Source organism: Pyxicephalus adspersus, chromosome 9 (assembly GCF_032062135.1).
Source record: "Pyxicephalus adspersus chromosome 9, UCB_Pads_2.0, whole genome shotgun sequence".
Taxonomy (NCBI): Eukaryota; Metazoa; Chordata; class Amphibia; order Anura; family Pyxicephalidae; genus Pyxicephalus; species Pyxicephalus adspersus.
The window spans coordinates 39188360-39203335 of NC_092866.1; the positions used below are offsets into that span (position 1 = coordinate 39188360).

Consider the following 14976-nt stretch of genomic DNA (forward strand, 5'->3'; position numbering starts at 1 on the left):
TGAGGGGAGATGGGGCTGAGGGAAGAAATACCGGAGGAGAGAGGGAAAGAAAGGCCTGAGGGGAGAGGGAAAGAAAGGCCTGAGGGGGGAGGGGAAGAAAAGGCAGGAGGCCAGCACACACACAGGCAGCCTTCCTCTCGCCGCACCTGCAGACATCTGGCACAATTCCAGGGAGCAGGCAGCATGGACATCTCAACGTGTATTTAGAGTAACAAGCAAGACCTAACAGCTGTTTCTGGAGAACAGCACCATCAAAACATAAATGGCCAAACAGTGTACTACAGTCCCTGTATTGAAAATGCGCTCCGAAATTCATGCTGGAAAATTGAAGGAACTGGATTATCGATGGCCGGATTTTCGATTGTCAACCTATACAAAAAGGTTATTAACCTAATTTCCCATGTCTGCTTTCTTTTGTCTAAAATTGGAAATTGTACTGCATACTAAGATAAACTGATCACACATTTAGAAGGTAAAATAATGTCCGCCCTTTATTTCAAATATATATTTAATAAAAATCCATGTAAATTCACTGATAGTTTAAACATATATCTTATATACATTACACAATAGAAGAAAGTGCTTTGAAAGGCAGCTTACAAACATTAACAAAAGAGTGCAAGACAAGGCAGTATGACAGCACAACGGGCTGATTTAAAAATAAGCAATATAGATTTATAATTAGCAGGTTCACATATCACATACAGCAAAATAAGTTTTTTGAAGACTTCGCTAACCTAACACCACCTCTGTATATGACAGCTCTTGATCCTTGTGAATAGTGACTTTTGGAGACAGTACTCATTCAGATAGGGTAGAGAGAGAGTCACACTGGGCATCCTCATGCCAAGATGTACCAAGCCGAATATATGACGAGGACTGGCAGCTGAGTGGGGTATAGAAGACTACAAACATGTTTCTGCTGCCTATACAGAGCACAAAAAAGTTGTACAGATTTATATAGCAATTAATAGGGCATGGTACATGTTTTAGTACTTGAAATATTGTGCTTTGAATGTTTATATTGAGAAGTTATGTTGTGTTTTACAGTGACATCCATTAAAGATTCTAATCCATTGCATTTATTGTGCCACTGTCATCCTGTATTTGCACAGATTAGCTTCTACTGCATTAGAACGTTTAGGTTACAATATTCATGTGGCTTAAATGTCTTTTTCAGTAGTTCAGTGTTTTGGATTGATGTCTGAGTAGGGATTTTACAGAACTAACTGTACTACACAGAATGGTCGGTCCATGGTAGATAAGGTACTGAGTTCACTATGGTAATCTTCACATTTCTCTGTATCGTAAATTACAGGGATATAATGCAGCAAAGGTCAGCTGTACTAATCTTGGTGACTGAAGCTGTGTCTTCAGGTAAGACTGGCTCAGATATGTTTTGTTGCATTTTAGTTAGTTAAAACACAGTATAAAAAAAAATAATAATGCAAAATAACCGCTGAGTATAATGGCAGCTGGCTCTTTGTTAGCTGGGGTATCACTGACAGAAAGAAAAAAATTATTTAATTGAAAACGTGACTCAAGAGGCCATTTCCAGTGATGCTGCTGAGGACAATGATTGGCTGCGGGGCAGGTTGGCTCCTCTCACGACTCTCCACTGAAAAATACTTGCATCCTTTCCACCCAATGAGATGAGGCGACTGTCATCATGACTGAAGCGGACGTTGGTCACATGACTCCCATGGCCTGAATACACATGGCTAGGAGCCTAACAGAGAATTATAAATACAAGAGAAATTTTAAAATGACATTTATATGTGCTGCATATATACCCAGTGATAATACATATAATAAACATTTTCCTGTCTTTAGAAATATTGCAACATGTAAATTTATTAGGTTTTAGGAACAGTTAAATAATTCTAAATCACATTACAGATTATACATTTTACTCAGCAGTTGTAAATGATTTAGCATTTGTCAGCTCACTGATAAAAAGAGGGGCAGGTACACAGCAACTATCTTTATCTCAAACTGTAAAGACAGTTGCAACCTTCCCTGCATGAGCTGCTTCATAGTGATGGATATATAGAACCTGATCTATTAAAGACTTGGAATGGTTAAAAAACTTATTATGGGTGAATCTGGGTGATCTATCAAACGTGGAACAGATTTAATAAAATTATTTCTAGGCAGATGGGCAAAATCCATTCCTGGTTTGCAGGATCACCCAGATTCACTCATGACAGTCTACCTTCTCCAATCTTGGGGATCTTTAATACATCAGGTACAATGTATCAGTAAAATTTGGAGTTTTTAGACGGTTAGTTTCTGCTACAGTATAAAGCAACCATATTGAATCAGATTTCCTTAAAATAAATTCTGCTTATTTAGCTATATATACCTAAAATGAATGCTTGAAATAAAAAAATGCATAGTGGTTTTGTATATAGTCTATACAAGAGCAAAATGTAAAAAAAATGTAAAACCCTTTTCTACCAGCAGGTGGAGATATAGGAGTGTTTTTACATTTAAATGTCTTATTGAGCTACAATTTCCAATGAAGTATCAGGGGCTTTGTTGATTTCAGGGGGTTTATGTAGGATCTTTGTGAGTGTACTTTTATGCACTTTTCTGTGCAATTTACAACATTTTGAATGGTACATTTTCATTGGTAATTACATTGAGAAACAATTTTGAACAATTTTTTTGTTGAATTTTTAATCTTATTTACACTAAAATAGGTATGGTGATTCTGAAAGTGCAGTTAGTTTTCTTCTATTTTTTCTCTACTGCTTATATTAATGCAATTACTCTAGCATGGATTTGTATAGGCTATTCATTTACACGCAAGACAGTGTGGTCAGAGGTTGTGTGCTGCTCTAACTAGTGATAGTAAATAAGCAAAATTTATTTTTCTACTTACACACGTATTTCCTTTCTTTCAGATCATGTCTGGCTCTGCTGTTTCTCGTCGTAAGTGGCTAAACAACCCTGATTCATTTTGTTATACCTGTGGCAGTTTCGCTATTCCCAGTCAAAGGGCAAACAAACATCAGCACATTTGTGGAGCAAGCCTATTTGGCATATTTGAAAGTTAAACTTGGTGATCAAAATAAGTCTTGAGCCCCTCATAAGGTATGCAAACAGTATGTCGAGGTTTTATGGATGTGGACAAAGGAAACACGTGATAAGATGCCATTTGGTATACCTATGGTTTGGCGAGAGCCAGGAGATCATTTCAGTGACTGGTACCTTTGTATAGTGAAAACTTCAGGATACAACAAGAGTAAAAAATGTAACATAAAGAATCCTAGTCTAACATCGGTTATACGCCCAGCGGCTCATTCAGATGAAATTCCAGTGCCAGTTTTCGTTCCACTATCCTCTCTTGAAGAACATGATTATGGCGATGAATTGGGTGACAACAATAATGAAGCGTTTGAAATTGAAAAGGACTCTGTTCGTAAGGAATTTGATCAGTATGAGTTGAGTGATTTGGCACGTGATTTGGGACTTTTGAAGAAGGCTTCAGAACTCCTAGCATTAAGACTGCGTGAGAAAAACTTACTTAAAAAAAGGAATGAAGGTATAGTACTTTCAAACCAGAGAAATTGCATTTCTGCAGTACTTAGCGTGGCTTTGTGTATTGCCATGTCATACCTGATTTAATGAAGGAATTGGGAATTCCAATCTATAACTCAACTGAATGGCCACTATTCATCGATAGCTCAAAGCAGGGCTTAAAATGTGTCCTCCTTCACAATGGCAATATATTGGCCATTCAGTTTCTTTTTGTGAAGAATATGCAGACATAAAGAGAGTCATTGAGTTGTTGCAATATCACCAACACAACTGGGTCATCTGTGTTGAGTCACAGAGTAACAATAAATCCTTTGTATGAACAAAAAAATTAAAGTTAATAAACAGTACATTCAAGTTATTTCATTATATGTAAAATGTGTATGTCCAACAGGGGCCAATTCACTGACTGGTGCACTTTAGTCACATGTTAAGCACTGTCATCACTAGAACAGCTTGAAATCTTTGGCACCTTACCTTTGGTTTATTACAGGGGTATCGAAAAAGGTGAACTTTACAGAAATCATCAGCAACGGAGATCATGGTCATATCACGAGACCGAGCAAGTGCATTGATATCTGTCCCATCAGACCCCTCTGGCCATACACCTATTGGTCATACAGAAAAAATGTATTTTTATAAACAAATGATTTGATTTGTATGTAAATAAGGCACAAGTAATACAAGTGGTTTTCCAACTCTCCCACCTTTAAATTGTTTTGATAAAATTGACCACCCAATACACTGCTTTCATCTAGCTAAAAAGCATCCGGCTTCTATTGGTATGTGTTATCTGTCTTTCTTAGAAAAATTGACTGGCTCAGGTAGGGTATATATATATATATATATATATATATATATATATATATATATATATATATCTTGAGAGGCTGCTATCTGACTATTCCCTATATTTATATATATTACCTATATTCTTCTATGTTTTAAATGGCTGTTCTGTTGACTGAAATATGTTGTAAAAAAATATTTTTTACACTGCTAGCCACCTGAGCTTCCAGCCATGACAATGTCCATCCAAAAACATCCATACTAGAGCTCTCAAGAGACATTTTTTGTTTTCAAGTTAACTGAACTTGCCTTCAAAGTGCTGTCAGAGGCAGATGACATAGGGTTAGCATACTTTTCCACAATGGGGATTTGTACATATGTTCTGAGTTTCCCTTAATACCACTTATAGTAAAAAGGAAGTGATATACTTCCCACAATCATTTTGCTTTATGGCAGACTAATTAGCGCATTAGCATTATCCCCATTATCATTAGCATTATTCCCTCAAAATCTTTTTCACTGAGTGAATTAGAATTAGTTAGAATAACAGATTTGTTCTACCGGATTCAAAATAGCAACGATCCTGGGACTATGCAGGCACCATCATATAGAAGAGCAACTGGCCACAGCCTTTAAATCAATGTTTCCCAACCAGGGTTCCTACAGTGGTTGCTAGGGGTTACCTAAGCAATTTTTGACTCTTAAATCAGTTTAAAATAAAAATGAAAGGTAGCGCTAGAGGTGGTTCCACACTCTTGTTTTAATAAAGAAGGGAGAAAAGAAAAAGAGAGGTTTTTTTGGCAAATATGAAACAATTAGGTTTTATTAATTTAGGTGCAAGAAGTTTACAAAGAATTAGACATAGTTCATCTAGTACAAAACATAGATAATTACAAGAAAGTCCACTATAAGTGAAAACATACCACTATGGGTTGATGGGAGAATCAAGAATAATGGCCTTCCAGGAGAAGTGAAGACACATGTGAAGACAATGTCTATTGCTGTGACATTCTTTCCACTGGCCAGTAGTATTTATCCCACTGATCACCACATTAACTTTGCTGTGAGCTGTGCATATATGGTCTATATGCTGATGTGCAAGAATAACAATAAATACTATATAGCAGACTGCCACTGTCAAAGTAGAAATTGCTTACCAAAAACATGGTAACCCAGTACACAGGTATAAGTTGACCACTCACGGTCTCTGCTCTCAAATCTGTTTCGGAGAAGCTTACAACCACCAGCAATATCCCCTGTCATATGGATGGGATAAAAAACAAATGTTAAGATCTGTAGTGTACAGGTCACCAATTCCATTATAAATCCTTTCTCTTGGAATTGGACATAGAAATATGTAATAAAAAGGCATTTATATTTCTGAAAACCAAACCCTTGTTATTTACCAAAGTACTCTCTAATAAAATAACCATTTATTTTAATAAGCTCTAATTTACGTTACTACTGAATTTATACCTAGTAAGTCACTTAATCGAAAAATATTTTTTTCTTTTCTTTTTAACTATTAATACTGATGGGTGTGCTCTTGGCTAGGGTCATTCATATAATGAAACAAGATAGGAATTTGTCCCCAGCTGCATCCTGATGGCATTTAGAATATGAAAATATGGGGATTCAACATTTCCATTTATAGGTTGTTTCTTAATGTCCAGACTTTCAGAACCTGAAATAGCAGATATGTGCAGCTTGTATCTGGGTGTTGGTACATCACTTTGTTGCCTCAGGCAATGATGAGGTCCTGCAATACCCGCAGAAATAATGTTTAATGCACACCTAACAGATCACATGTCTGATCCTATACAATAGAGATGAGCTGAAAACGCACAGGCTGGGAGGAAACATGCAACCAAGCTTTTGCCTCCAGGTTATCTGTTACACAAATCGCTTTGTACTTGAATTCTAGTATTTTCTTGATTCACTTTTGAAGGCACATTTTTAGGCTTATGAAATATATGAGAATATGAAAGGCACTATACCATGAATAATACTTACAATACAGAATCTCATAGTCACCAGAGTTTGACATGATATATTTTCCATCCTTTGACCAATCCAAATGTGTTATAAAACTAGAATGACCCTATGATTATGAAAATAAAGAACAATATAGAGGTAATGATCTGAAATAATGTAGATTAGAAAGAATAATAAAGGATATATGGATTTGGACTGAGAAATAAAAAGCAAAATATTATTTTTGTAAAAATAGAAAAACAAGGGTTTTAACACTGACATAAATTAAGCATAAAAAAATCATTAAAGATTTGTAGTATGTACAGCAACTATGCACAGGCCTGTTATTGCAACAGAACTAAAAGGAAGCAAATTTGTTCTGCAATAAACAACACCAAAATGCACAGGTTTAAGTACATCCACATTCTTTGGGCAATATCTGTACAATATTAACCTCCCTAGCGGTAACCCTGAGTGTGACTCGGGGTAGAAAAAAAGTTACTGAAAGCGGTAACCCCAAGTCACACTCGGGGTAGGTAAACTTATGGAAGATAATAGTAAATACAGCCTTACCTAATCCGCCGGAGTCCCGCGTCGTCCATCGCCGCAATCTCTGTCCTCTTCCTTCTTCCTCCGGCTGGCTTCTGCACCCGATGAGTCACAGGGGAGTTCCCGGTGACGTTGGTGCGTGTGTACATTGCCGGCGGGTTGGGGCGGGAAATTCAAAATCCATTTGTATTGCATTCAATACAAAATAACTGTATTGAATGCAATACATTGGATTTATATGTGTAAAAGCAGTACATTGTTTTCAAGCTCATTTATTTTACAGTATATATAATAGTATGAGTATAATATGTATTTTTTTTTTAAATTTAAAAAAATTTAATTTTTTTTTTAAATATATAGATGGTTTAATTTATTCAATTTAATGTTTTTACATGATTTTGTGTTTCAAACTCTATTAAACTTATTATTATTATTATTATATTATACTGTAAAATAAATTTTCATGAAAAACAATGTACCCGCTTTTGGACATTTAAAATAGGAAAGAAATGAACCGCTAGAGAGGTTAGGGTAAAAGCAGGGTACCCCCTCACCATGCATTTTCCATATCTCATGTACTGCTGTACTCTCTCAGACACACTGTTTTCCCCTTCCCCTTTGGAAACTTCTTCTTCTTGAGAGCTCTCTTTCTCCTCTGATGAGTTGTCTCTGGAAAATTCACCCTTGCGTTCCTTATGTCCTGTGCTGTATATATAGATGACATTATCATGGGATCCGATAGCCAGGTAATTCCCATCTGTGGAGAAAAAATAGATGATGAAGAAGAAATACAAAAAAATACTGGACTGACAATGTAAGAAAAAAAAGTAACTACAATAACGAGTATATATGAAAATGTTATGAAGGAAAAACCCAAGTTTAAATTCATACCCACCTGGTGAGTACCTGACCACAGATAGCTGTTCATTCCCATCAGAGTGCACAGAGAGAACACTGTGAGTGTGCATGCCCACCACCAGCCACCTGTAAAGACATGTAGAAAAGTGATATCACTAAGAAGCAAGGCTTGATTTCCTCATAGCCAACAGAGACCATGCCTAGGGTGGCAGGCTTGCCAGGGACAGGAAAGCCACACATGATATTGCTTACTCTAATAGGAAAGTTTATTTGTATAGAAAAAGATTTCAGATTACTGCATTGCCGGCCTGTGCAAACTAAAGGGGTAAAAGAAGCAGTGTGAGTACCACACTATACAGTAAGTCATACAGTCCAAAGAAAACTTAAGTCAATTTAAATTAAAGTGGCAAACGACAACCAAAGAGTTTTTGGGAACATTTGTTCACTGAACAAGTCATTTGTATATTTGGAAATAATGTGGTCTAGTGCCTCCTATATACATACTCTGATTTTGCCAGTGCAGTCTGGCTGGATCTTCATTTTGCTGCACAGAAACAGTATGTCGCCTTTTATTGTTGCAATAGTGTACTGTGTACTAAGCAACTGACAGCTAACAACCGCTGTAGTCTCTTTTAGGAAAGAGAAAGTGGGGTGCATTCTGTTCATCCTTCTCTAATCATATCCATAAAAAACAGTGTTCTTTCTGTATAGCACTTCTCACTGCAAACAATTGCTAGCAACTGTGTCCAGGGACAATGATCCGTTATCTGTACATAGCTTAAATGTGTGCCTTTTGTGACTGGGATGTTCAGTCTTCATGGTGTAATACTAATGTTAGGAAGTGACAGCATCATAAAGATTACTTAGGTTCGATTTTAAATCTGGCACCACCACTAATGTGTAAGAAAATAAGTTTACTTATTTAGCCGAAGTTGGGAACTTAATACAATTAACTTTGATGGAGTGGTATTTGTTATAAACCAATAATGTATTATAATACCAAGAAATCACATTTAAAAAATTCCTTATCAAGGCCTTTAAACCTGGGATATAAGTCAAGAATGAAAAATGTATTAGGTCAAATGTCTTTTTTTTTTCTTCATTTTACCTTTTCAAGACCACAGAGGTAAAGTAAAACGCAGCCAAAAGTTTTTTTTTTTTGTTTTGTTTTTTAGCTTGGACCATGTGGAAAAAGATGTAACCTTTGTCAATTTTTAAATTACTATTTTTCTGTTCAGGAAATTTTCTGCTGCTTAGCTAGGGCTGGGATTCAATGGCTCTGAACCTGGGGTGTTTAGAGCAGTCTCCGGGTTCATTCGTTCTAAAAGAGATCCCTCTCTATGTTCTGATTCCCCCTGCAGAGGTCCCAGGCTCAAAGAAATGTAGATGAGCCCAACAACAAAAAAGGTGAAAGCAAACTGGGCACTTTACAGTTTTGTAATCATGTGCAGCCAATAAACAGACTTATTTAAAATATTTTGCATTGCATGGATATCATAGCAATTATGTCTATTTAACAATATCTATATTACATATTACATACTTTTTTTTTGATGGTATCAAGGCAAAAAGAAAAACACTCTTGAATCTAAGTCAGAGCAGCCTTGCCACCCACTGTAAACTACAGTCCGTAAAGATCATATTCTGTAATAATTGTGACTACCTAGTTCCTTTCATTTATGTCCTGTGTTTTAAAACTTTATATGAGAATGATTTATAAGAAAATCACACCACAATGAAAATGAACAAGAAGGTTGTTTAAAAAAAAATGTAATGACAGTCTTACTTTCCTGTGCTTAGACCCACACAAGCTTCTCTTCCATTAGGGTGGAAATCTGCACACAACCCAGTATCCTATAAACAATAAAATAAATTATGTTTGTATAAACACATTTGTAATATTTTTTTAATTGGGCCAAATGAATTATTCTAATGAAATATTTCCTTTAGGGTGGTCAGATAATGCCTGCATTGTCAACTACAATCTAATGTTTACATGTTACAGATGAGTCACAGTCAGTCAACATCTCTCACCTCCAGAATGCATGCCCAGCTAAGCGTGTGACTACTACCATTCCAGATACACAACTGTTTGTCATGTCCACAGGTCATGAAGATATTCTGAGTGGGATGTGTAGCCAAGCCCCACAACTCATCTGTGTGTCCCTGTAAAAACAAAAAATTGCAACATAAATACATACCATTTTTTCATTTACGGCCACAAAGTGAATGTGCATACAGCATGCTTATGTATGAGATTGATGTGCCCTAACTTACCCATGAAAAACATACCAGTACATACCTTTTAGGTATCATTTGCCCTCTTGTATGTCATAGGTCCTTCTTTACCTTCATTCTCTTTGGAAGAAGCTATTCCTAAATGCTGCAGAAAGCTGTGCCACAACATGATATACCCTTATCTACAGTATTCACCTGTGAGTCCAGGGATGGAGGATAAGCCCTTAAAGCTCTAGGTTCACAGGATATAGGATTAGTGACCCTTGGTGTCATTCAACCTGGAAGAGCAGCCATGATAGATGGATGAGTGGTGCTAGATTGGGCCTGCTGGGAAGCGCTAAAGATAGATTTTATTTTTAAAATATGCTGGGGACTAAATTTTTCCCAAACTACCCTTAGGCTTTATACTTCAGGTTAAAGAAGCCAAGTATCACAGGCAGCATTGTTATAACCAATAACCGGAAGCATTGATTTTTTTTTATTACGTGGTTTTAATTAACACAAAAGTGCATGTTAATCCAGTCACTAAAATATCATGTAAAGTCTTATGTCTATGCACTGTCGTAGGTTGGCAATGCTGTGTATAATATCCACTGTAATGCAGGGATCCTGGGAAATGTAGCCTGCCTTCTATTGTTCATCCTACTTTAGGTGTCACATGGTTACATCTGACTGACCCTTTCACTGTCTGAATTCAGAGATTAAAGGAAATGGCTGCAGTTTACAAACACACTGGGCCAATGAAATAAGTCCATCACTTTGCTTGTATACACTAATTGTATTCACTTATCAACCTGATTACCATTGGAATTTGGATTGTTCAATTTTGAGTTTAGTTTAATGTTCAACATTTCTCAAAAAATGTTATTTGTGACATGCTTAAATTTGCTAACCCTTTTATATATATAAATAAGTGATGCAAAAGTATTAGCTAAATATCAGTCACTTTGTATATGACAAGTAGCATTGATTCAGTTTCAATCCAGGTTAACTTTAAATAAAGCAGAACAGATGTGCATTCCCCTTTAAGATGCTATGACCCCTATTTATTAAGGTTATAATTTGTCCTTCTGTTAAATAATGATCAGGACAATGAAAGATTCCATTTTATGCATTTACAAGGACAGACTTATTGGTGCACTATGTGAATTTATTTTTGAGATGAAACTTTTAATTTATCAGAGTTTAAATTAAAATTCATTTTTTTAATTGACTACCAGTTTTCGATGTACCAGCCACTTGTTTAATATCTGATTGGTATTACGATTGTCTTCCCCAATATGTCTATTTGACAAATTGACCACAACACTAACAGTGGTTTCAGTTTCCAAAAAATAGTTATTCATTCAATAAAAATGCATTGCCTGATCAATGTTCAATTGACATTGTGGCCAAATTCGGATTTGAAAATACAATCAATATTATCAATTCAATGTCTGTGTCAAATCAAAAGTCTAAGCAGACATCCTTTCTCAACTTTTTTAACAGAGAAATCCTTGAAATAATTTTCAGGTCTTAGAGAACCCTTGCTATAATTACTATATTCACAGCTCACAGTACATTAGTATGGTGGTCAGTCAAAAGAATGCCTCTTTCACTAGTAGACAGTGGGAAGAATGTCACCCTTACACATAGCCAACAATATCATTAGTGTCAATTAAACTGATCTAGGAGCCAAAAATAGCACTGGGAACACTGGTTTTATTAGGGATATACATGTTATACCCAAGAAATTATTTTTTGTTTTTCTTGATAGGAAACTATAAACATTTTTGGTTACTTTTCCTAAACATTGCTATTCAGTATTCCTTGTACAGTCATTTTAACTGACATTTTCAAAATAACATAAAAAAATTTTATTTGATCACCATCATCGTTAAGTTGTCCTGATATTATTTTATAATATCATTCATTCATTCATTCATTGATGTACTATAAAATAAAATAATACATTTTCTTTGCAAGATTTTCAAACCTGCATTCATTTACTACAAGAAACTTGTTTCTCTTTGACCTGTATAGAAAGATATTTTTCACAAGCACTAATATTAATAGGTGGAAAAAACTGTACAAACCTGTATAACAGGAGTAAATCCATGCTCCAGTGACCCTTTCAGAAGAGCATTCTTTGCTGTGCCAACCAACAATTCACCATTTACGCCTTCAGCAATGGAACGCACTACTCCAAATTGCTCAGGTATCTGTAGAACAATGAAGCCACATCATAGAGTACACTGCCATTTGCTTTGTAGGCTACGTACACACGTGCAATAATTGTTGCTATAAAACAAACGATTAATGACCCGATCAACAATTATTCACGATTATTTTGAACAATCGCATAGTACACGAATCTGTACAGGCTGTAACGATACGATTGTTCAAATATAATCTGCCAATAATGCACACACATGAGATGCGATCCTTTGAACGGTGCAGGAAGTGACATGTACTGGAGAAAGTGTGCTGCAGAAACATCCACGATCACTGAATGACTGTACACACAATAGATAGCGAACGATCATCGCCCAATCAGATCCCCTGGGATGGTCATTCGTTTCCAGCAACATTCTGCGTCGTTGGCCAGTCGTTGTGCACTTTTTTGTTAACAATTATAGGACAAATGGTAGTTAGTCGTTCGTTAGGCATTATGTAAATTCTCTTATACACTGACTTGAAAAGAGCTTGCTGCAGCCTCATGCATGTGACCTGAATTTATAACTGCTACATATTATCTTTCTTCTATGTGTATAAACTGGCATATGCATATACTTGGGAATGGGACATGCCACAGGTCCTATCAGATAAGTAACGAATGCAGATCTGGTTACGAGTGGGCCACAGTCCTATCAATTATACTTCCCCTAAGAATTTTATCCTATCTCATCTCCTCTCCTCTTTGTTTTGGGGATTGAGGGCACTTGGCACCAAGTATCATGTGTGGTGGACATGTCCATGCACACAATAATAAGTTGTCTACCCATTACATGGACCTTATTGTTTGTACATCTCTTACTACTCAAACTGTGAGAAGCCCTTTTCATCAGAGGAATGGAGTTTTTATCTAAACAAGAACATATTCTAATTTGACATGTCTTTTGTAATGCCAAATAAACTCTGCTATGGCAAGGTGAAAGTTTGCATACAGCATATCTTTATTTTTGAGACATTTACTGCAATTCTGGTCAATATACATGAGCAGTTCCAGGCTGCATGGAAACCCTAGATTGACTTTGCATATCATGGAACATTTACCTTTTCACTACTTTGTATCTGAGACCTAGCTGCTCTAAATGCATATTACTGTGCTCCATGGTATAAAGGTTGTCCTGTTGAGAGGATTCACCCCCAGTCACTGTGACTGCACAATTAAAAAAGACACATTAGATGTGATGTGCTTATCTTTGTCATTCTGTTCTTTTCTGCCATCAGAATATTCCTTGTTAGCACACAAGCACTGAAGTACTATTCAGTGACTCCATGTGCTCCTTCCTCTTTGCAAAAGGCTGAAACCAAGTCAAACTCAGATACTAACACATTTGAAAAGACACAATTAATCATTATAAAACCATAGTTAAGTCTGTGCAGATTCCACAAAGAAGTCCTTTATTATATAAAAAGCATCTGTTAAAATATTTCATGGTTTTATGTCAGCATTAGTTCACTTTGCAGTTTTGTCACAATTTTTTGCTAATCACATAAGTTGTTATTAGAGAAGTTTTAATTCACAACTGTGCTATTAGATTTAAAAAGTGCTGCAATAAAGTTTCAGAATTTTTCCCTCAGATGTCTATTTTTCCTCACCTACAGTTTCCTGAAACAGGTTCAACACTTCACCTAATAAAAACTTCATAAAGTACTGATAAAACTCTTTCTTGCTGTAACCATTCACAAAACCATAGGAAAGACCGCTGTTAACTGGTAACCGACCAACTCTTTCAAGAGTCAATCTTGCTAGAAGCAACATAAACTTTCAACTAGATTCAGAAAATCTTAAACACAATGGATTTCAGTTAACAGTTACTTGATTTATTTTATGTAGGACTAGCACTGAAAACTTCAATTGATCCTATGCTTTGTCAATGCAGGGCAAATCAATAGGTTCACCTAAATACCACCCTCTCCAGCAACATATACTTTCTAATAAATACCACTCTACACATTTACCAGGAACAAAACCTTGTGCCACTCTCAATGGAACTTGGAACACATGGGTAAGGACTGTCTCCCTTCCCTTATGTCACAACTCTAGGCCAATGAGCAAGATAAAAAGGTAGCAGATGTCTTAAAAGGCCCTCCATACTAGGAAATAATAAGTGTTTTTTTTCACCCTGGTGGATAAAGGAGCAGTAAAGTTTATATGAAGTGTGAGTATGTGCTGCTTAGGGAAGGGGTATTGATGCAAACCTGTTGCTTTGCCAGCATGGACAAGGAATGTTTTAAGGTTGAGATTTAAAGCCTGATTTATTAAAGGCTGGGGAGGATACACTTTCATCTGTGAAGCTGGGTGATCCAGAAAACCTGGATGGTCAATTGCCAGGCTTGGAGAGCTTTAATAAATCAGGCCTTTAGTACTTAAAATCCCACTGTGTAAGCTGATGTAACAAAGTTATTGCTATTAGGGAATCTATGCTTTTAACAGGTATAAATAAATTCCATCTCACCTCACATTCTTTAAGTTGGGTCAGTGTGTCACTCCACAGTACCAAACGTTTGTCCTTCCCTCCTGAACTGAGAACAAATCCCCCTCTGAGAGCAGTTAGTGAAGATACACTACCATCATGGGCACGTGTGTGGCGTAATATTTGGTATGTGTCTGAAAGAAAAATTAAAGATTGGTAAAAAAAAAAAAAAAAAAGCTTAGTATCGGCTCTAGTTACAGACATTTTTAAATCAGTTTCTAACTATCAGTTGAGATGAAGCTGAATTTCCATTGGCCAATACCTACAGGCTGATTTAGGCACGTATGGTGCTTTATATTCTTTTTAAATAGATTGCCACCTAATTACAATGTAGGTTTTAACA

At 36.2% G+C, this 14976-nt stretch overlaps 1 protein-coding gene across 3 annotated transcripts in view; it reads right to left on the bottom strand.

The window, feature by feature from the left end:
- Positions 1–464: 464 nt before the first annotated feature.
- EML3 (EMAP like 3) overlaps positions 465–14976 on the bottom strand; it is a 76116-nt gene continuing 61604 nt past the window's right edge. For 2 of the 3 annotated variants that reach the window (XM_072421623.1, XM_072421624.1), the window contains 10 exons: positions 14616–14767; positions 12027–12152; positions 9748–9879; positions 9500–9567; positions 7751–7839; positions 7410–7612; positions 6346–6433; positions 5490–5588; positions 4021–4151; positions 465–1729 (listed from right to left, as the gene is read on the bottom strand). In XM_072421623.1, the coding sequence (XP_072277724.1) occupies positions 1541–1729; positions 4021–4151; positions 5490–5588; positions 6346–6433; positions 7410–7612; positions 7751–7839; positions 9500–9567; positions 9748–9879; positions 12027–12152; positions 14616–14767 (1277 nt within the window). In that variant the 3' untranslated portion in view covers positions 465–1540. Of the gene's footprint in view, positions 1730–4020; positions 4152–5489; positions 5589–6345; positions 6434–7409; positions 7613–7750; positions 7840–9499; positions 9568–9747; positions 9880–12026; positions 12153–14615; positions 14768–14976 lie in introns of those variants that run through there. The other variant, XR_011922126.1, reaches the window with a different exon arrangement.